At 40.4% G+C, this 22,975-nt stretch overlaps 1 protein-coding gene across 4 annotated transcripts in view; it reads left to right on the top strand.

The window, feature by feature from the left end:
- The first annotated feature begins 403 nt into the window (after positions 1-403).
- gria4b (glutamate receptor, ionotropic, AMPA 4b) overlaps positions 404-22,975 on the top strand; it is a 157,833-nt gene continuing 135,261 nt past the window's right edge. For 3 of the 4 annotated variants that reach the window (XR_013100630.1, XM_004551206.4, XM_012919157.3), the window contains exons 1-2: positions 404-1,086; positions 5,940-6,098. Coding sequence is in view for 3 of the 4 variants with exons in the window: in XM_004551206.4 (XP_004551263.1) it covers positions 996-1,086; positions 5,940-6,098 (250 nt within the window). In the remaining variant the exon portion in view is untranslated. The remainder of the gene's footprint in view (positions 1,087-5,939; positions 6,099-22,975) is intronic. The other variant, XM_004551205.5, reaches the window with a different exon arrangement.

Genomic DNA, 22,975 nt, shown 5'->3' with positions numbered 1-22,975 from the left:
GGAATAGTGCAAACTTTAGTGAGACAGGCTGGCGGTGTTCAAACGTTTCCCTCATTTACATTTATTTTAATGTATTTCTTAAGCTTTAAAAAACAATAATTTATTTGTTAATCTGTTGCTGTAGCGGTTTTGTACATGTGCATAAGTAATGTCACATGGTAGCAACCGTTAAAGGGACAGTCTGACTACCTTAAGCGACCCAGCATGAGTTTTTGTTTTTTAAGTTAAGAGGCAGTTCACAGAAAACAAACCCCGCAAATGAATTTGAGCTTGCTCATTAGAATGTTATTAATTGCCGAAATTGGCGCAGCTTATCTTAAATTGCGCCCTAAAGGCTGTGTGCAGAGTGACTGAGAGGACACACCGGGGTTTTGATTAAGTTGATCTGCCCGTGCGAGACGATCTATCCGGGATGATATCCGACAGCGAGGAGCGGGAGAGAAAAACGCTGTCAGACATCCATCTTCGCAGCCACTCGCAGCGGTTCTGGAAGTTTTGGTGTTAAAGGAGCTGCGGGGACTTTCTCCGCCGCTCGGTGCTGCTGAGCGGGCTGACTGACTGACTGACTGACGCCCCTCCTGCCTGTCTGCCCGGGTCGGCTAAAAAGGCGCATGTGTGTTCTTGCTGTGATGTGAGTTGAGCCGCATCCAGACGCACTGACCGCCGCTGGCTGATGCCCACCCCCCTCAACAACACCACCACCACCTCCACCCCTCGTCCTCCCTCCCTCCTCTTCTTGGTGGTGTGCGCAAAATCTCCAGCGCCGGACGGACGGACGCAGTTTGACGGCACAAACCAGCGGCACTGCGGGGGGAATATCCAAGAAAAAAAAGCCACCCAAAGCAGACATGGATATTTAACCGGCATTTGATTTCATCTCCCTTTTTTAATCTCTTTGTTTTTTGTTTTTTGTTTTCCCTTGTGATGTTGGCTTTGCACCGGGGGTGTTAATTAAACCTGCTCGATGTCTTTAATCAGTTTATAACCTGAACAAAATGAGGATTTCTTCTCGCGATTTGATTCTGTTGATGTTCTCGGGTTTTTGGGGACTGGCAATGGGTGCTTTCCCGAGCAGCGTTCAGATCGGTAAGTGTGAGCGTTTTATGGTAGATCCAAGCACAAAATAAAACCAGTCAATGAATCTGTGGACGTCCTACCTGCTGCCTCTGACCTGCCGTTTAGCACCCCGGCACTGGTCAAAGTGGGGATTGCGGATTTCCCCCCCATAGCCTTATTTTTATTCTTTTAATTGTCTTTAAAACATGACCATAAAGACTGGGTCCTGTGCTCTGTCGATGCTGTGCATGCTTCACACACACAAACGCACACACACACACACACACAGACTCACACACCTAATGCGCTTTGCATGTGTGTGTATCCCGGTGCACTCCGCCACTGCAGCAGATCAGAGCAGCAAAGTCTGTGTGTATTCCCCATGCGGGCTGCCTGTGCATTGACTGCTGTTAACACTCTCGCAGATCCCGCTCCTATAACAAACCGCTGCCACGGGTCCCAAATGCCTTGCAGCTGCACCGTTCCCCCCAAATCTTTTTCCATCAGTTTCACTCTCTCTTTTTCAGCGTCTCTGTGTTTTAAATTTACGTTTCTCACTGACGGATTCACGGTTTTCATTACACTCGCTGGCAGATTTACTGGTTAGATTTAAAAGCAGGGTGCTGGGGGGGGGGGAGAAAAAGGAGCCCAACTGTGACCTCCATTTGTTAATCATTGGTTAATCATCACATCCTCAACAAACAGTCATCAGAGAATCAAAAAATCTGGTATCCAGGTTTATATTCCAACTGTTTCAAGCTTCATTCTGAAATCTAATATTTGCTTACACTGACTTTCTTTCTTTTTTGCTGGGTTTTACCCTCAGCTGCACCCCAGCTTGTAGATGGAGTTGAGGCACATCAGATACAAGTCAGGCTGATGAAAAATGACAAGCTGTTCAAATGATTCTCCTTGTCCTTTTATATCAATGTGATACTCCAATCCCCGGGCCACCCAGAGAGGGCAGAGGTCAGGGTCAGTTACAGAGCAGGCTCCCCTGGAACTGAGGGCTCTCGAGCTGCGTTGTTTGGGGTTTAAACCTGCGTCTGTGGAACTGCTGTGCCGTCGTGTGAAACATTTAATTTGTTGCTGACGTAAGCGAAACTGGCGTGTGTGGGGGGGTTATTTTACTCATAATTTCCCAGCTATGATAATCGGGCTCTTGGTATTTCTTTAAATTAACTTATTCTCATTATCGCTTGACAAACATCATTGCTGCCAGTTATTTAAAAAACTGTTGATGTAATCCCTGTGTCATCATATTTCTCAGTTTCAGGCCTAGTTGTCCTCTGGGAGTGTAAAAATCCACACCCGCCAGACTACATTTAGCAATTTCTGAATCGCATCAGCCTTCAGAGAGGGCAAACATCTCCCCCGATCAACACTTGTCAGTTTCAAATAATCGTCACCGACGAATCAACACTTATTAGCAGCAGGAAATTTGCTTTGTACACACGCAAGCGACACTGAAACAAGTGGACAAATAGAGTCACGGCCAACATGCTCCACAGTTGCCAACAGATGCAGAGATGTCCTCAGAATTATAAATCCCATTCATCCTTCATTTTCTGACCTGTATTAGTTTTTCGAGGTCTGTCAGCATCCTGTCTTATCATACACTGCATGGCAGCGGAGCATCTTTGATAGGAAGAAATCTGAACCTTATAGATCTTACTCCAAACTAATCTTTATGATGATTAAGCTTCTGGGTTTGAACCTGGCTGGTGTCCTTCTGTGTAAACTTTGCGTTTTCTCCATGTTCCCGCTTGTGCTCCGGTTTCCTCCCACAGTCTGAAGACATGTGTGTTAGGTTAACTGGTGATTCTAAATTGACTGTAGGTGTGAATGCTTGTCTGTCTCTCTGCATTAGTCCTGCGATAGACTGCAGTCCTTTCCAAAGTGTTCCCAGCCTGTTGCCCTGTGGCAGCTGGGATAGATGGTTAATAAAGTGGATGAATGGATGACAAAATTTAGATTCTGTGCATTCGAAGCATGCAAATTTAAATCCGCTACAAAAGCGAGCCATGATTTTGAGAAATAATTCTCCATGCAATAATAGAAGTTACTATCTCACATTAAGGCTCCAGCTGCACCTGCTACTGGAACATTTCATGTGTATCTGGATGTCTTTTGGGTAAGGAGTAGCACACATTAATGCCGGTGTGAATGCACACAGAACGTGCTGTAACCAGGTCAGCCAAACCACAACACTTTAAAAGCCTAACCAGGGACATGGACTGCACACTAGCTGTGGCTAAAAGTCAAGTATGTATTGCACTCATGGTGTTTTACTTGAATGCAGCAGTGTTAACATGAATCACCCCTGTAAACTGAACTATACAGGAACATATATATATATCAGGATCTGCTCCCTGACAGGTCTACGCCAAGTATGAATGCAAACTGTAAAGGTTGAATAATCTTTTCAGATTAAAGCCCACTTAAAGCTTAAAGCTGATCAGTGGGGTTGCCAAGCTATTACTCCTGTTATTGATTATTCACAATAAGGAATGTAAGCCTAATTAGCAAGACTATAGGAAGAGGAGATGACACCAGCTGTTTCCTTTTTGATACTATTCTACATAGAAATTTAGAAAAAGATAACATGGAATACTTACACGAGCACACTACGTAGCTTGGATTAAATTCAAAGACGTGATCAGAAGTCATCCAGGTGGTAATGGGGTCACAAACAAACAGGCACGTTGCAGCCATTTGGGTCTTGTTTTCAGCGAACCATATGTCAGGAAACTTCAAAGTCTGAGGCCCCCGAAGTGTTTGGATCTCATTTTGTGTTGAATCCAGATGAAGGGAATGTCAGAAGTCTAAATAAGCTGGATTTAGGTCAGTGCTTAATTTTATTCTTTTCGATTCAGCAACGGCTGGAAAAGGGATAAATTTCAAGTTAGGAATAAACATAAAACCCATCACAATGGAAATCAGATTAAAATCAAAAGGGGGCTTAGATGACTGGTCTCCACAGAGTGGTAAAATATTCTAAAGTTTACCTTTTAAAGAGGCCAGCCATAAAAAGAACACACTGGCATTTTGCTCTAAATGACATTTACACTGTCTCATCCTAAGAAATATAGCCTTGAGTCAGATTTTGAAATGTGAAACAAACTGCTTCTAACCTAAAAACACTACTGACATTTGCACAGCCGCGAACGGCTTAGTGGAGATCTTTGTATATGAATGAGGCTGTAATACAAGAGGACACGAAACAAAAATCTTATCTCTGATGCCAAACTGATTTATGACACTGGCGCCACTCTTGCATAGAAAACTGAATGAAAATCCGAGTTGATACAAAAGGATATTTTGTGAATATTATCACCTTCTCTGCTTGCATTAATACGAGACAAAGACGACCTTGCATGTTAAACACACTGAATCCTTGCCACAAAGCCTAGTGGTACCTCAGAGGATCTAAATTTTTTTAGCCTTTGCAGGAAGTTGAAGACATTATTTACCAGAGCAATACTGCCCTTTTATTACATTTTACACATTGTGGAGTCAGTTGTGGGAACCTCTTTTATGATAGAGATTTCTCTTTGAAACAAACATCTGTGAAGAGCTAATAAAATTTGCCTTAAATCTTTTGAACCTTTGATGTGAGGTTGTTATCACGAGAAAAAACGTTATTATCTGTTTGTTCTGGTGCGTTATATCACCTGTTTTAAACCCTAAACAAGCTAGTATAGGTCTAATTGTAAAGCTGGTCAGCTACTTATGTGTAGACTGGAAAGACCTCAGGATTAGTTTTGAAAGCTCAGCACCTACGTGACAGGCTGGCACAGTCATGGGTATACATTTGTGGTTTGCAGAGGATAAATCCGTCTTTCTAGACCAGGGGTGGGGAACTCCAGGACACAAGGGCCAGTGTCCTGCAGGTTTTAGATATACATCTGGGTCAACACACCTGAATCACATGATTAGTTCATTGCCAGTCCTCTGGAGAACTTTAAGACATGTTGAGGAAGTAATTTAGCCATTTCAATCAGCTGTGTTGGATCAAGGACACATCTAAAACCTGCAGGACACCGGTCCTTGAGGCCTGGAGTTCCCCCACCCCTGTTCTAGAGATTTCCTTTACCTCCAATCAAGGTTTGGCTCAAGGTCTCTTGGACTTGTGGATGTTTCAATGTGATGTGTGCATGCTTGCTTAAAAAATTACAAACTAGTTACTTTTTATAATATTCTCATCTGCAAATATTCAGCATATCAAATAAATCACTGATCAACACGTTCAGCTGCCTCGGCAGTGAGTTTCTCTTCCTGCAGGCAGACTCCGGCACAGACTTGTGCTTCATTTGGCAGCGATAGTTCTTGCGGTGCTCTCCGTCATTGGTGAGCTTGGCGTAGCAGCACATGGAGAAGTTCTCCACCTGCTGCATATCAATATACCTGCAGATGGACCTTGTGTCCAAACATAGCTGTCCTGAGCATGCTAGTATGCAGACTCTTTATCTCTGTATCTCAGAGCCTTTTTCAGTATCATCATCCTGTTGAGTGTCAGAAACGGTAACCACTGTATGGGTTGTTTCCAAAAGCCCCTGAGCCCATGAGAATCTTGCAGGTAGCCCTCAGCTCAGCAGGAGAGGTTTTATTAAACTGTGATCTAAAGATTGAAAACTCTCCCAACAGTTTTGTGGTTTCTTTGAAATCTTATTAACTACAGTGGAGATGGGGCTGAGATAGCAACAAGTTGTACCCCATATGGGCAATATGCCTGGGTACTGACTTGGATTAAATATATTGTCTTTGGTGTTTCTGTGCTGCAGTCAGCAATAACTAATCTGTCTAGAATAGGTTTAAACCTGACGGCGAGATACAGTGGACACGCTCTTCATCGAGCCCTGATGTCTCCTCCCTCTCTTCAGGCGGTCTGTTCATCAGAAACACTGATCAGGAGTACACCGCCTTTCGTTTGGCAATCTTCCTGCACAACACCAGCCCGAACGCCTCGGAAGCCCCGTTCAACCTGGTGCCTCATGTGGACAACATCGAGACGGCCAACAGCTTCGCCGTCACCAACGCCTGTAAGTTTGTCACATGGCTCCAGATTTTGCATTTTTGGGGGGGTTTCTCTGGAAAATGGCAACAAGTGAACAACAGTATGGTATTAGGTATATTGTAAATAGTGTTTAATGATGTTTTATTTCAACTGGAGTTTTAAGTTCCCAGTGATCCTGGAACTGTACTCACCAAGTTAAAGCAGTAGGTTCACAGCATTTTTAGAAGTATACTTTTCATTGCCGTGACCTGTTTATGTGGGTAGAAATGCATGTTTTACGTTAATAACAAGGGTAATTAAATGCTCAGAAAACAAAGTGAATGGTGAAATAAATAAAAACAGTTTTCAGACCAGCTTCGGAGTTCAAATTTAAGTATAGCACAGTTGGGTACACATAGATTTCATCTGAAGTAAGAGGGTATTTATTTATATTTTAGCTGGACTTAGCTTTTGTTTTACATGGTGAGTACTGTGCTATCTTTATGGATAGAGATATAGTGCAATATAGTGAAATTATCCTTTTAAAGATGGGTATTTACTTGATAAACCCTCTGTGTTTGCTTGTGCTGGTAGAGGTTCTATAAATAGTAATGAGGTTAAATTATAGTAATATAAAGAGTGTCATCCCCAAAATGACACATTTTTGGGTTGCGTGTGTCTCTCCAAACAGCTCAGTGCGTGCGTGTGAGGATGTGGCGGCACAGCTGTCTGTGAGTGTCTGCTGGTTCACATCTGATCTAAGCAAAGCCACACATGCCAAAGGGGACAGAAGCTTTACACACAAACAACAATCACTCACACACTCCCATGGTTAGATCTCCTAACAGTAGTAGGCAGTGATTTTTAGTGATGATCCCTGGGGAAGCATCTTCTTTTTTCCCTTTTTCTCACTCTCTCCTCAGCCCGAGTGTGTGTGTGTGTGTGTCTGCAGGGATGGTGGGGGTTCCCGCAAAGACCATAAAACACTTCAGCCTGACGTCTCCTACTATCCATGGTGTGATCTGGTGTTAAAAAAAAATCAATGACTAAATTAAGCAGACAATGAAGTGCTTTTATGTTTGTTTTGGTAATGGAGGGGGTGAATCGTACACGTCTGTGTGTGAGTGTGATGACCAGAGAAGGCTCAGAAATTCTGTGATCAGATAAAGAGAGTTAAATGTTTTGAAACACCCTGAGGTATTTTGTCTTACATTTTAATTTTGCATGATAATTTCAAGCTCCCGTTTCCTCTAAGCTTCTAAATTCCACGGATTTTAATTTTCACATTTGGGTGAACTGGCCCCTGAAAATGACTCCAAATCAGTTAAAAGTGGTCTCTGTTTTCGATATACGCACTGATACATAGTCTGTTCTCACTAAATATCATTTACAAAACCGTCAGAGGCACAGGTTTCTGAGACAATTATGGATGTTTTTGTTTTTTTGCAATGGGATTAGATAACATTATGACAAAATAGCAGTAATACAATGTACTTTTAGAAGTGGGGATGGACAGATTGACAGATGAGGTCAGGCAGGAGTGTCTGCACTATGATGTTCACAGATGACATCTGCAGTGAGAGTAGGGAGCAGTCTGGAGCATGCTCTGGAATAAAAAGGAATGAAAGTCAGTAGAAGTGAGACAGAATACATGTGTGTGAATGAGAGGGAGACCTGTGTGAAGATGCATGCATAATGATGGTGTATTAGTTAAAAATCCGGTGTCAACAATCCAAAGCAATGGACAGTGATCCATTGCTTCTTCACATCAGAGGTGAAGAAGAGAGTGCAGGCAGTGTGGAGCGGGTGGAGACAAGTATCTGGGGTCATTTGTGACAGAAGGATAGCAGCAGGAGTGAAAGTGAAGGTTTACAAGATGGTAGTGAGAGCTGCTGTGATGTGTGGTTTGGAGATGGTGACGTTGACAAAAAGGCAGGAGGCTGTGCTAAAGATGTCCAGATTTTCACTGGGACGAGATTAGAAATGAGTACACCAGAGGGACAGCTCAGGTTGAATGGTCTGGAGACAAAGTAAAGAGGTGGGATTGAAGGTATGTTGGGGGAAAAGAGGAAGACCACAAAGAAGATTCGTGGATGTAGTGAAGGAGGACATGCAGAGGGTTGGTGCAACAGAAGAGGATGCTAAGGATGAGTGAGATGGAGTTGGATAATCTCCTGCTGTGAAAGAAGAAACAGTAGAAGTAGAATTGGACTGTACTAAAGCAAAAAAAAGTGTAGACATTTTGCTACATGGTATTATTTTAGCTCACTGGGTTGCGGCGGTAACCATAAGCCACAGGGCTAAGTGCTCAGGTTTGAGTCGGACCAGATGTTCTTTGCTGTGCATCTTCCTCCACAATCAATCCCCCTCTTCTCTGTGTGGCATCTAATTAAAGTGGAAACCCCCTAATAATAACAACAACAATAGTAATGTATTAAAAAGGAATCTTGACAGACTCGTATTAGTGCTAAACATTAAGCCACTCTTAATTTTATGCCTGAGAAAAGACAATATTTACCCAGAGTGACATTTCGAGTTTTTATGTATTATATGATTTGCCAGTAGAGGGACTGAGAGAGGACGCACATTAACTGTAAAATGCAAACTTTATACAAGACAACTGTTAACTGTTTTCAACAGCACAGACATCAATAAACCAAATAAAGATAAACTACTTGTAACACTCTTAATTGCACGTCTATAAAATAACACTCCTGAACAGCATCCTGGGTGGTGCAAGAAATAATTTTAATAATATTGCTGTGTTATACTGTAAAAGTGCCAGAATCTTAAATAGAATTCCAGCCTGACCCCATGAAAGCTGGTCTTTAACCTGCTGGTTCCCTTGTACAAAGTACAAAGCGCTTCCAACAGTTAGAAGACAAACAAGGTGAGTTACCTGCACCTGCTGTGCGTGACATGTGCAAAGGTGATCTTCATACAATGTCCTGAGAACCTGAAAACATCTGTAGGTTTATCTGTTCTGTACTTCACTCGTCCTGCTCCACAAATAAACGAGAAGCTCTGCTTTCCTTCTGTAACAGTATATTTTTCAGCTCTCTGTGGAGGATCACTGAAGCCATGCTGACAGAAGCATTAAGCTCAAATACGTTTAAAACTAAAACCAATGCATCCACAAGATTTTGCCTATTAATGAGCTGAAATTACAGAAGATGAAGCTGTATTGATCTCTGTGGGGAAACGAGCTATGCGAGCAGCAGACAGAATACTGCAAGTGAAAATGAAGAGAAGTAGGCACAAGAACTGAATAAGCAAAATAAGCGAATGGAGGTTTGCAGCAGACAATACTGTAATATTTTAAAGCAGTTTGTAGGGATACATAAATACTTTAATAATGTTGTGGGTTTGGTTTAAAAATACTTTAAAAATACTTAAATATATACACTGTTTAAGTTCAGGATCTAAAGTGAGTAATTTTATGAAATAATACATTCAATAAGTGAAGGAACCTTGTGGATGTGTGAAAAATGTCAGTATTTGGACAAAAGAAGCTGCTCTGAGATAAAAGAGACCAATATTTGTAGAATGTGACATCTTCATTTTAGAAATTCATCCACAGTTTCTTGTATTATTTTACACCATCTTTTGTATCCACTCAGTCAATGACTGCAGTGTGAAGAGAAGCATCTCTTTGAATGAGAATGCAGAAAGAGAAGATTCTTGGACGTATAAAAAAAGGCACGGACGGGAGTAAAGTGTATGAAACTATGGGATTTTCACCTTCACTTTAATGGCTGCACAGTCACAGGAAGTCGGTCTGCAGTCCATTGATTGGCCAAGCCGAATCAGAGCAGAATTACATGAACCAATCAATGGCTCTGATAGCTCAGGGGCAGCGGGGAATCTGAGATCGAACCACATTGCCAGTTTTCACCTCCCGTTTTACATTTCTCAGTGTCTTTATTCCGTTTTTCTTCTCGGCCCCCTTTTTTTTCTCCATTACCAAAGGCCCCGAGATAATGGTTATGAATAGGCAGTGTGACCATGTGGCGTTTAAGGGCATAGCGTACGTTTGGGAAGAGGAGATGAGAGACTGAGCTAATTTGTGAAGAGAGATTAGTCCATTCAGTGGCTCGCTGTGCTGCTGTCAGGAAGGCTGATGGGGATAATTGGTGGGAAGCCGAGGACAAATATTGTTGTATGTTCCCATTGTCATTGATGATCATTCGGTAGACCCAGACGCTCTGATAAATTCTCCTGCATTTGTTTGATTTACAGTTTAACCTCCTTATTATTCACAGTGGGGTTACTAGTGTTAGTGACAGCCACTAAAAAATATATCTTTTAATCATTTATACAGCAAAAAAACCGGTAATGTATCAATATCAAGTTAATTGCATCACTGCCGTATAATTATCTTTAACAAATGAAACAAATGGTCAAGACATTTGTTAGACTCTGTGTTGTGGCAGTGGTATCCACAGTCTCCAGCAGCATGAGGATTTATTTGCAGAGCTCAACTCTGTGGAGGAAAGCTGGACCTCTGCCAGCAAATGAGCCTTTGTAGATTACTTGTCAAATACATTCCAGGAAATTTACTAATACGTTTCTTCATGAAACAATAACTAGCTCCTTACACATACACTCACTGGCCACATTGCTCAGATGTTTAGGTCCATATTGACTTTCTAGCTTCACACAGTTGCTTCAGATTTGTCAGCTGCACATCCATAATGCAACTCATCCCAAAGGTGCTCTGTTAGACTGAGATCTGATGACTTTGGAATCCATTTGAGTTCATTGTAATGTTCAAGAATTGGGTTGGTTTTAGATTTGTGACATAGCTGCTTCCGGCAGGATACACTATCAGATGATGTCATGAAGGGATGGGCGTGGTCAACAACAATGTTCTGTAGTAGGCTGTGGTGTTTAAACGATGCTCAACTGACACCAAGGTGCCCAACGTGTTCCAAGACAATATCCTCCACCACAACGACCAACCTAAAACACTGCTTTCATGTTGTTTCCACAAAAATTCTGATCCTACTATCTGAGTGTTGCAACAGAAACCAAGACTCATCACACTCAGTGTTGGTCAAGTTGCTTGAAAACAGCAAAAGTTACTAATAGTTACTAATTACTGATTACTTCTCAGTAATCCTGTTACTTTACTGATTACTTTCCAAAGTAATTAGTTACTTTATTACTTTTTAAAAACACGATACACAACGTGAATAATAAAGCAATAGACCTTTCAGCCCAATTCTATTTTTTCTGCATAATCAATCATATAAAATGTAATCAAATGAAAAAAGTCTCTTTTTAAAACTTGTTTTAAACGTTTAACTTTATGGACATTGCATTAAGCGAAAATTTAATTATATCCAACAGTCTTTGACTTGAATAAGTGTGTTTAACATTTAAACCTATTTTCTGTATATTCCAGTATATAGAATAAAATAATTTTTGGTGTTTACACTTACTCTTTCAAATAGATGCAAGTAAAACACAGCAAAAAATAAATAAAATCAAAGATTCAGCGGCACTAAGTCCTGTCGCTCTTTAATCTATTTTTACCTGTTTAGCAGGAGTGGAGCAGGTGGAGGTTTGCCCGATGCTGCAGCGGCCATGTCAGTGGGAGGATCCGGGGGTTTCTCTGTGAATTTTACATTTCCCGTGGCAGCGTGCTGGGCGCTTGCTCAGATTTGAAGTTTAAGTTTTCGCTTTAGAAAGACGTTTTCTTCCCACGGAGAGTGTACAGAAGACGCTAATGTTTTTGTCACTTTTTACAGAATCAAACTCAAAGTGATGTCAGTGCTTCCGCGCTTTAAACGCTGCATGGTCGTATTCTCTCCCACACTCCATATTATCCATTGTTGATCTGCACACATCTGTTGCTGCCACAGATGTTGCACACTCGTACGTCATTGTCATGAGACACTCTCACAAGCAAAATCACGGTTTAATAACGCAGTAACGCAGTGTACCTACAGGAGAGTAACAGTAATATATTTTTTTGCAACAGAAATCCCTTACTTTAATTGTTACTTGAAAAAGTAATCAGATTACAGTAATACGTTACTTGTAACACTTTACTGCCCATCTCTGATCAGACCATTCTCTTATTGTCCAGTTTTGAGCCCGTATGAATTATAGCCTCAGTTTCTTGTTCTTAGCTGAAAAGACTGGAAGCCATTGTGGTCTTCTGCTGCTGTAACCCATCTGCTTCAAGGTTTGCCACTTTTCTATGAAGGGCATCTTTTCTATGGTAATCTGTACAAACACTGAAAAAATATCTCTGTCTATCTATCTATAAAAAAAAAACTATAGCGACCTTTCTGGATGGGCCTGAGCCTCAATGAGCTGCCTATAACCTGGTGTGTTTTTGGTAAACCACCTTTAAGTGTGAAAAATCCTGTTGTTAAATGTGTGGGAAGGGTGGAAGTACAATGCCAAAGCAACAGACTGCCTGATTTATTATAAAGCACTGAGCCAGCATGATCATTTCATGGCTCCCTGCCTTGCTGTCACAGTGCCACCCCTGGTCATGTGTTAAAGTTCAGGACAGTCAGTTGCTCCGTTAGTGTCCCGAGTCCTTGAACCTGAATGGCGTCTAAGCCATTTGTCCCTCTCACACTGAAAGTCAGTAAGAACGTCCAGGTGTTTCTGACAACAGTCTCTGCACATCATTACTGAGAATAGGTAGAAAACAAAGGCAATGTGACAAATGCAGTTCTTAAGAGGTCGGGATAGTCCATCTGCTTCCAGCACAACAGAGTAGGTTAGAGAAATACGTCACCGAGGAGATTTAGCATCAGAAGTGCTTTGCGGGATTATTTATTAAGCACAGATTTTCCAAAAGGAAGGGGGAATGAAATGAGGAACTTGAAAGCAAAAGTCTTTTTTGTTGCTGACAAGCTGAGACTGCACTGGAAGAACACCCGGGATTTTATGTAAGGTGACAGTTCAGGTTTGGAATCTTTTATGATTTATTAATATCACAAATTCACTAAAAGCATCCAGTAAGGAATCTCACAGTTTAAGCTGAGCCAATTATTTATGTTACACAGACTGTACACAAAGATGAACATATTGTGTCAGCCCCAAATCTGCATTCTTTCTTATGGTCAGCAGGGGGCTCTGTGTTTCAAAAATACGGCTATAAAGAAGTCGCGAGGAAATTACCCCTCAGCTAGCTCTCTCTGTGACCTCAGTAAAGACATTGCTGATGGGTTGATGAACTGATAGACAATCCCCTGGCAACCAAAGCAGTTTCGCAAAAAAACCCCACTAACAGCTGGCCGCAGAATATACATTTTTGCCTAACGAGGACAGTTTATCAGAGCCTTGATACAGTAACTGTGGCAATGTTTACAATAGCTTGAAAGAAAGCGGTTTGTGTCCTGCTGGGTGCTTTGTGTTTTGCATTTAGTTTCATTATATTTCCATTAACTGTTTAGTTTTGGTCACACTGCCTTTTCAACTGTTAATACACCTCTTCACAATACAGAAGTCAATGTAATGCCAAGGAGTCCTGACTGAGTATTTGGAGTGAGACGGGAGATATTAGGAATTTCTGTGCTTTGTCAGATTGGATCTACAGTACTTTGAGTAGTTTATAGATTTTAAAATATTTAAATTTGTGAGTATAATATTATTAGAAAAAGATTTAAATGCTCGGGCCCTGTTGGAAGTTGCTTCATTGAATTAGCAAAATATTGCATAAGTGGCTGTGTGTCTTACTTTAGTGTGTTTTAGTTTAAAACATGAACCTACCAACACTCATATGTATTCCTTTAATAACTTCACGTGCAGATTGTTGGATAGAAGAGTTGGGTGAACTGAGGGGAAAAGGTGAGATTTTTTTTATGTAGTAGACAGCAGAGTGATTGGGTTTGGATGGAAAAAGGATATTGAATAAATTAACCCCCCAGCAGTGGAGGGCACTATGTAATTGAGGTGCCCAGTTAGAGTGAAAGTGAGTATTAGATCCCTACGTGTGCATTATCAGCTTCAAATTAAATCTAGATTTGGACAGACTCTCACAAGTTCATGTAGAAAATAAAATGAATCAATATGCCTCTGAGCAGCTGCGGAGTCTTCAGCGGTGTGTGCTACCTTTTCATCTGCACTTCATTCGTGCGGCCGATCTTTGTTATGCGTTCCGTGGTAACCTCTTAACCATCAAGCAAGACAAAGGCTTTCAAAGGCGTGTGTGTGCGGAAGGGGTTAATATGACCTCCTACATGCTGCCCCTGCCTTTGCCTTCATTGAAACAGTGACATCCTAATCTGCATCGAGTCATTTGTATTCAGCATGGTGCTCTGAGTCACTCCAGATCCAGATAGCAAGCAGCCTCTTCCTCTTATATGCGCTCAAGCTGCGCAGTAGAACCTACATTTTCTCTGCTGCTAACACCTGAACACTTGCTTTCCTTGGCTGTCTTTAAGCATGAAAAAGCTGTCCCATTTGTGTTTTAGGCATGCCTGTACACAATCTGAGTGTGCAGCATGTTAGTCCTATTTAAGTCCGTTATCTCTCCGTCCATGGGCTCTGTTCAGAGGGGCTCTTCTGCACTGTGGTGCTGCCCTTTAAATGGCTGCCTGTGCCCCTCATTTGTCTGAGGATACTTCCGCATGGGTGAAAATATACAGACCTTTCAGCGGTGAACGCTTGTGTGTATGTGTGTGTATTATGGCTGGTGGAGAAAGAAAGGATGTAGAGGAAAAGGGGGGAGGGAGGCTGCTAATGAGAGATTAATGTGGTGAAGTAGGGAAGAAGATGGAGGTTGAAGAGATGAGATGTAGGGGGGTTAAGAAAAGGAGGAGGTGATAGTGAGGAGGGATTTTCACAAGAACTCTGCTTCTGTAGATCAGAAAGTGAGCAATTTTCATGTCTTTATAAAGTAAAATGACTTCATTGAGCTGTGTTAACATTTAATGTTAGCCTTGTGTTGCTAAATTTAGCCGATGGGCATTATGATGAAAAGTTCCCCCCCTGCACTCTCCGTTCTTGTTGGTGGCAATTTGCAAGGACAACCGATGGAAGAGTTGAGTGAAGGACTTGTTAAATAAACAAATAGGTTGGGATATTATGTGCTTATAAATTATCAGCGTGAAACAATAGCTTAGACCTAGAGCTTGAATTATGCTTCGGGGGAAACTTACACCACAACCTATGATTTTAACCCTCTTAACCTCTTAACCCTACGATGCCACCTTCCTTTCAACCTGACCTGTACCTCCTGAAAATGTAACTACACATTGGGTCGATACACCCTGCAAAGACTCTGGCATGGAGGGTTACGGCGTGGGGTTAAGACAGGTTTCTGGCTATGTCGTAAGTTACAACATAGATTTCCTACGGAAGCATAATTCAGGCATTAGTCACAGAGACCAGTCCCCGCTGCCAACCTGTGGCCACCAGGGAAAAATATATATTGCCTGTTGCAAAGAGGATTCTTTGGTTGCTCTCATGTTGCTTCAGTCCTCTGTAGTTTGCGTTGAAGACACTGATTTGTCTGCAAACACTTGTAAACTACTTGTTGAATACACATTTTTCCTAGAGACCAGTGGTTACTTAGGAGTCGCTGACTGGTCTGAGCTTCAAGAGCTACTCCTCATAGGCTTTCAAGGGGTAAAGAGTTAGTATTTGAATTCAGGTGCTTTCAGTCCCATTGTCACACTACTACCCTTGCAAACATTTGTGAACGAATGGGTCTTTCTAAAGCACCAAGTGTATTCAAGTGCTGTAATCCCATAGTTGTAACACGCCAGTTCATGAAAGTTTTGCCATCCTTGATATTTCACGATCAACTTTAAGTGATGTTATTGCAGGCTGGCAGTGATTATAGTTATAGAGCAGGGTCACCAAGTGCTGGCATTAACATCAGCACATCATCTGTGCACCGGGAGCTTCATGAGGTATAATGTGTAGGTTGGCCTGCACAGTAATCCAGTAATTTGTTGGGAAACGTTTTTGATTGACGAAGTGTGTTTATGTGGCTGCACATTCAATGTGTGTGTTCTTTCTTTAATACAAGTCACTCCTGATTGGGTTACACTTCTGACATGCCTACCAAACAGGAACTGATACACCTTAAAGCCCAGAAACCACAGCATAGCACTGCACAGTTTTCAATGGAACTACATTTGCTAGTCGGTGGGAATCTCGATAAATGTCTGTAGAGGACTCTTCTTAATTTCATTGTACATGTACAATGACAATACAGGGCTATTCTATTCTATTCTATTCTATTCTATTCTATTCTATTCTACTGTAGCAAAACAATACAAAAAGGAAGAATTAAAGTTAATTATTTACCTAGTTGGATTCTCAAAGAGACATATCATTAAATAAGTTAATTAAAATCAAAAATGTTAACACAGCCGGTGATATTCATCCAGGTACCCAACCCAAGATTGCAACTGGAGAAACTGCACAACCTGTGTAACCCCATCAACCCGTCAACATACTGCAATTTACATTTTGCAAAAGCTTTTTTAAGACACAACAACTTTGTGTAATGCTATGGGCGCATGTGAATGAATTTCATACAACAGCTGATTTAATCACGTGAAATTGTTAATCTCTCTAGATGAACACACGAATGCAGACAAACACAATCAACATTCTTGCTTACCTAGTTAAGATAATGCAGTGATTACATCAAAACCCTGGTGTCTTTAAATGAAACCAGCTTAAAGTGGCAACTTTTATTCACACAGTTTAAAATGTAATTTCTCTGCAGGTTTCTCCTCATTCAGTTTTGTTCTGCCCCCATCTTATTTACTCCACCTCCCCGCACCCTCCCTCCAAATCTGTGTGCTAGTTATATAAGCGCCCCCCTGAGGTGTGTTTTTGAGTCTGTGCGCTCGTTTGTTAGCCGAGGTCGCACAGGTTGAGTTAGAACTCTGAGGAGACAACGTGCACTGAACAACAGTTAACGGTTAATGTGATCCTTCAGATGCTGTTTGATTCATGAAATCGATAGTTGGCCTGAAGTGTTTTAAACATTGAGGAAAGAAACCGCAGAGCGAGCATAAACGGGCCAACTGGGGAAAAGGAAGGAACTGTTTTTAGGGTTTCCACAAAACAAAAAGATTTCACAAATGTGTCTTTACAGGCAAATTAGCATTAGTACAAAGGTCTAAAATGAGTTTTCAGACACTTAAAATGTTGAAGCTTGTAACAGCTCATATTTCATGCATTCAACAACCTGAGTTGAGTCATGGGGTGTGTGTGTGATTATGCAGGACAATCAGAATTTTATAAAACTTGGAGGAGCAAAGGAAACAAAATCCATGAAATTGTACTGCTGATCTGAACTGAATTCCTTTCTTTCAAAGTGCAAGGGCATTAGCCTTTACTACACTATTATCCTTCTAGCTTTTAAAATTTAATCATCTGAGTGCAAAAAGAAATGTGTTTCTTATTTTTCTTCATAAAGTTGGTCTGTAGACAGCTAAAGAAATCTTTATCAACTCTTCGAAATTGACCTATTACGCTTTCCCTTTATTTCTGCCATTTTATATTAGACTGATGTTAAATCACATCCAAAAATCTCTCGCCTCACCTCGTCCACTCCCTGAGCACACTTCTTAAGCACAAGCGCTCCCTCCTCCTCCCTCTCGTTCTCTGTTTTCATGCCTATTATCTTTCAGTCCCATCAGTCGCACAAACAGACATCACAGTCTATCTGAACCATCAAACAAGCACGCCCATCGTCAGGGTTTACTGCATTTAGTGTGTAGACACATTGCACAGATATACTAGAGCAGACACATGAGACATTTCAGAAATGAAGAATGTAAACGCTAGCATCCCGGAAGGAGCTTCAGCTTGACACTGTACTTTTTGTGGCATTAGTTAGAAAATGAACGAATCCGGCATGATGTTGAACATTATCAGCCTTGGGAAGACCAAAAAGCATCCTTTTATTCTTGTTTTCTAGAAGATGTATGCTTTTACAGTGATGGACACTAATGTTAAACAAGGCCAAAGTTTCAAATAATGAGCTGCACAACAGTGTGCAAGTTATTCATGCAGACTGCTCTGAACATTTCCTCTATTTCTTATCCTTAAATATATCCTTAAATATGCTCATCTCAGGCACACCAAGCCCTGCCTCATGTGCTGTTCAAACTTTCAGCTTGAGAGGGGCAACCAATCAGAAGAATGTTAGCATAAAGGGGGAGGAGCATATGTGCAAGTAATCAGGTGTTACAGTTTCTACAATATTATATCCTCTCATATCCTAGGGATAAAAAAATTGTTATCAGACAGTGGCTGTGAGGCTCTGAGCAGACATTCAATTTTTTATGACAACTTCATATTATCATGCATCAACAACATATTCACCCTTCAGGCAGTTTTCAAAGAATTATAAAAGGTATGACTAGTTGTCTGTGGTGCCTTCAACTCTCTCTCTATTATCATAACTTAGGCCCAGTTAACTGTGAATCAAGCAAAGCTGCTCAAATACAATCCAATAATAAAAATATAAAGATGAAAATGAGCACAATAGGTCATCTTAAAAGCACCAAAAACATCTCGAAATGAAAATGAGGACGGCACTCCTCATTGTGGCTATATCTCATATTAGGTCATGTACTGACTAGGTCACACTGATGTTTGCTGCACACTGTGAAACTCTGTCTGTGCTGCTGTGTTTAAAACGTAAATGAAGGATCCACATTTTACAATTTGTGGCTTCTTTCTAGCAACATCGAAATCTGAAACAGCTTTGTGTTAAATTAAAATCAGCTTTATTGAGTAAACACATTCGCTCTTAATAGCTTTTAAGAAATTCGTTAAAGGCTCCAGTCTAAAGAGGTTGGATGCGAGTTGTTGGTGAACGCATGCAAGCGAGAGCCAGTGATTCTGTTGCAAATGCAGAGATGAGAAAATGCTAAAGTTTGCTGCTTTTGAAGGTAATGACAACCTGTTTTATGATTTCGGAAAAAGCTGCTGATGCTGTGCCTTTTTTCTCAAGAGAACACCCCTAAGGTGAGCTCACATCAACTAATATAAGCAACAGTACTGATCATATCAGAACAAATACAGCTGTAGCCGCAAAAACCCCAGAGGGCAGAGAATTGAACAAAGGTGTATCTTACTGCTTATGATCTGAAGTTTTATTTTGATAGAGAAACATTTTATTATTCCCTCTTTAAAGGATTACTTCGTGTCACTTTAATGTTCACTTAGTTGTTATTTAGCTGTTATCGGAGGATAATGTCTATGAAAGAGGCTGAAGATAATAATTTGTGTCAGGCCCTCTGTGTTTGAAATGTGTCAGATGAATTGCTCTGCTATTTGCTCAGTGAAAAACAACTAAAGTGTGTCATCGGTTCACACCGGACAGTGAAAACGTAGCTAATGCAATGCAGAGAGCTACCTGAGTTTAATTAGTTATGATGGCCTATATCATCTGATGGGCATTATTGAACATTTAGAAGCCATCGGGGGTTGTGAAGCAGCCTCATCACCTTCGTTCTCAATTAGAAAGCTATTTTGGGATGTGAGGATGCTCTGATGGATTTTCTCCAAATTAGGACAGGAAGTCATGCCAGTTGCTTTGTGTTAATCATTTCAAGATTTCGGCTCAAATCTTTTGCATCTTTGAGATCTCATTTGATTTTTAATGCATTGCAACAAGGAGAAGCAATGCCACAGTAAACACAAGTTGGTAAACTTTATCACACAAGTAACAAAAAGAGAAATGCACTGGGTTTACAAAGTCAACAAGCTTCTGTTTGTTCACCTTGGGAGGATAAAGTTTCTTTCATGGGTTAGCACTTAGGCTTCATATGCATTACATGTGCGTGTAGAAAAAAAAGAAGTATCAGGAACAAAACACCAGCACAAACAAACAATTTCTGTAGAGCTAGTAAAAATAATCCATTCTGTTATTTCTCTAACAGTTTAGTACAAAGCAATAGATGAACCGACCCACTAAAGATGCTATCTTAGAAGCAGAACTAAAATATTACAAAAACTTTTCTACTTAATGAGCTACAGCTTTTTGTGAGCAGCCCATGTGAAAGCAGATAATCTGATTAGATTTAGAGCATTTGATATGTACGGTTACATATTAATAATGGAACAGTGATTACTGTAATACAACAAATTAACACCAGATTTTATGAAGCAAAGCATAAAAAAACGTGTTAATTGATGCAATGGAAAATGGATTTAATTAGTAACAGAGTAACTCAACAATTCATAGCAGAGAGCTCAATAGGTTCCTCACATAGCACAGATGACCCGGTTGGATATACTGCGTATATTTAAATTTGTTGATAATACCCTTGTAATATTCCACAATGACTTTCTTTTAACAATAAGTGTGGCTTTTTTAAAAAATGAAATATTGATATTGTGTGGGGTATGGCATGGTGGTGCAGGGGTTAGCCAGGTTTATGAAACAGGTTTAATAATGGAAAATATCTGGCTCTTCATGTTAAAATTCCAGTCACTGCTAACCAGTTATCCTGGCCCTCCCTGACCAGTCGCTGTTTTTTGCTCTGCAGTCAGTCTCTCAGCCCATCATTAGACAGACCGCAGCATCTTGGACTCCAGCTGGCAATGGTAGACGTTTTCTGTTGTGGAGATCCACAATGCTGCACCGAGCCACTGAGGCTGCAGAGCCAAACAAGGACCATTATACTGTCTATCAGTACATATCTAACTGCTCTCCAAAGTGTTGGAGTTTGAGTCTGACTTCACGGAGGATGCTGATTGGTGCTCGGTCGTTAGCATTACAAAGCAGGACTACTTATATATGCAGAAGAGTGTTTTTTATATGGAGCAATTTATTAATGCTTTTAAGAACATGTCCATGTAACTCCTTTTTTTTCCCACCTCCATGCATGCACATGCCTACACGTGTGTCGTAATCAATGCATCTGTCCACTTAAGAAAACAAACAAATAAAATTATTACAGAAAAAAATGTCAGAGCATAACCCCCTTTTAGTCTGCATACATTTAGCTCACGTAGGAAATCTTGTAATAAGTGCTTAAGATTATCGACTAATTAATGTCCTGTCTGTCCTGTTTCCCTCCCTGCACAACCAGTTGTAGTACATGGCTGCCCTTCCTTGAGTCTGGTTCTGCTAGAGGTGTCTTCCTGTTTAAAGGGTGTTTCTCCTTCCCACAGTCGCCATGTGCTTGCTCATAGGGGGTCGTATGATTGTTGTTGAGTTTTCTCTGTATTATATTGTACATAAAAAAATATAAAAATAAAACAAACTGGAGTCCACCATCGTTGTGATTTGCTGCTATATAAATAAAATTGAAATCTTTCAATCTGTAGTTATCTCATAAAGGTGATGTACTCAGTTTCACAACAGTAGCAAAGATGGATTAACTGACCACATTTAACACAAGACCAAATGTGTATTCTCTGTAATAAACTCTGTGTAGTGCCGTTTAATTACATATTATGGCAGTTTTTTGGTCAGTATTACATTAATTCCACATATACTGTTGCTAAGGGAAGTTTTTTCTACCTTAAATAAAAGTCTGAGGTAAACGTTGAACAATTTAAACACTTGTCACAAAAGTGTAAAAAAGCACAGAAGAATAAATTCGCATAATACGGCTCAAAGGCCTCCGTGCAGAACTCGTTCAGTCCATGTCGACCTTCACGGAACCGTATCAGTCAAGTGCTAATATCAACATTGTTCATGCAACATTAACGCTAATGAAAGCCTAACGGATTGAAGTGAATTTCTTTGCGAGACAGAGACGCCCAGAATATTTTAAGAGAGCGACAGAGACAGAGAGGGGTGTGGGAGGGAAATAGCAGCAGGTCTGCTGTCAGATCGCAGTGAATAAGTCGTGTGATTTCACAGATGGGTTTTAACAGGAACACACTCTGGCCAGGGGAGTTGTTCTCACATGCCGGAGGATGCTGTTACAGCTCACACACACACAATTATACGTACTACACATTTTAAAAAATGACAGGAAGTAACTGCAGCACTTCAACTTGCCAGAGATTCCTTATGGTATGTAGATCATGCAGACGGAATATAAAGGATAAGGCATGTTTTTATAGTAAAAACCAGAGTGGTTCAAATAAACAGGAAAGAAAATCATGGCTCTGGAATCAAACATCAACCTAAGAGGATCTGAGGCTTTCACCACACAATGAATCATCATTCGCACAATGATATCATTTATATTTTTGGTCATTTTTACTTTTTTTTTTTAAATAATAATAATAATAATAAAAAACAATGACCCAAAGTAAATAAATAGAAGTAAATCAGTGAGAACCCCAAAAAACAAAGAAGCTACAATATAGACATGTAATTAGCTCTGATGAGTAATGTTGTAATAAGTTTATAAGATTACAGAAATCTTTCAGTCTGTTTGGGCGACATAAAGGGATAAAATCTCATAAAAGTAAAATCAATGAGAACCAAAAAGGTGCTGTAAGTATAGCCCATTTTTTTGGCTTCTATATTTGAAAGTATGTGAGATGTGGCTATAGAGGGTACTGAGTTGGTCATGATTAATGAAAGTAAATATTGTTTGTAAACTGAATTTTTTTCATTTGCGTTTCTGTAAAGACAATTTTTTTTTAATGAAATTGCTTATATGGTGTGTGTTTACTTCAACCACTGAAGCTCTTTTCTAAATTGTCCTTCTTTAGTCATAATTCATAGTTTAGTCAAACCACATTTTTATTCATATACACAATCAAGACAGTCAAATCTTGTCACTAAGGATATGGGGAGGTCGTCAAATGTCATTTTAATTGGGAAGAGAGTTAAGGCCGAGACAGAGTGTGTGTGTGTATATATATATATATATATATATATATATATATATATGCTATGATCATTATACTGTAGTAAGATGTGATATGTGAGTATGGAGGCTTTTGAGTTTGTCATGAGTAATTAAAGTACAGGAATGTAATTAGCTTTTCATCTAGTAATCTGTAAAG

Source organism: Maylandia zebra, linkage group LG10 (assembly GCF_041146795.1).
Source record: "Maylandia zebra isolate NMK-2024a linkage group LG10, Mzebra_GT3a, whole genome shotgun sequence".
NCBI classification, from domain to species: Eukaryota; Metazoa; Chordata; class Actinopteri; order Cichliformes; family Cichlidae; genus Maylandia; species Maylandia zebra.
The sequence above is the reverse complement of the archived record's forward strand: the minus strand, read 5'-3'. Positions and strand labels throughout refer to the sequence as shown.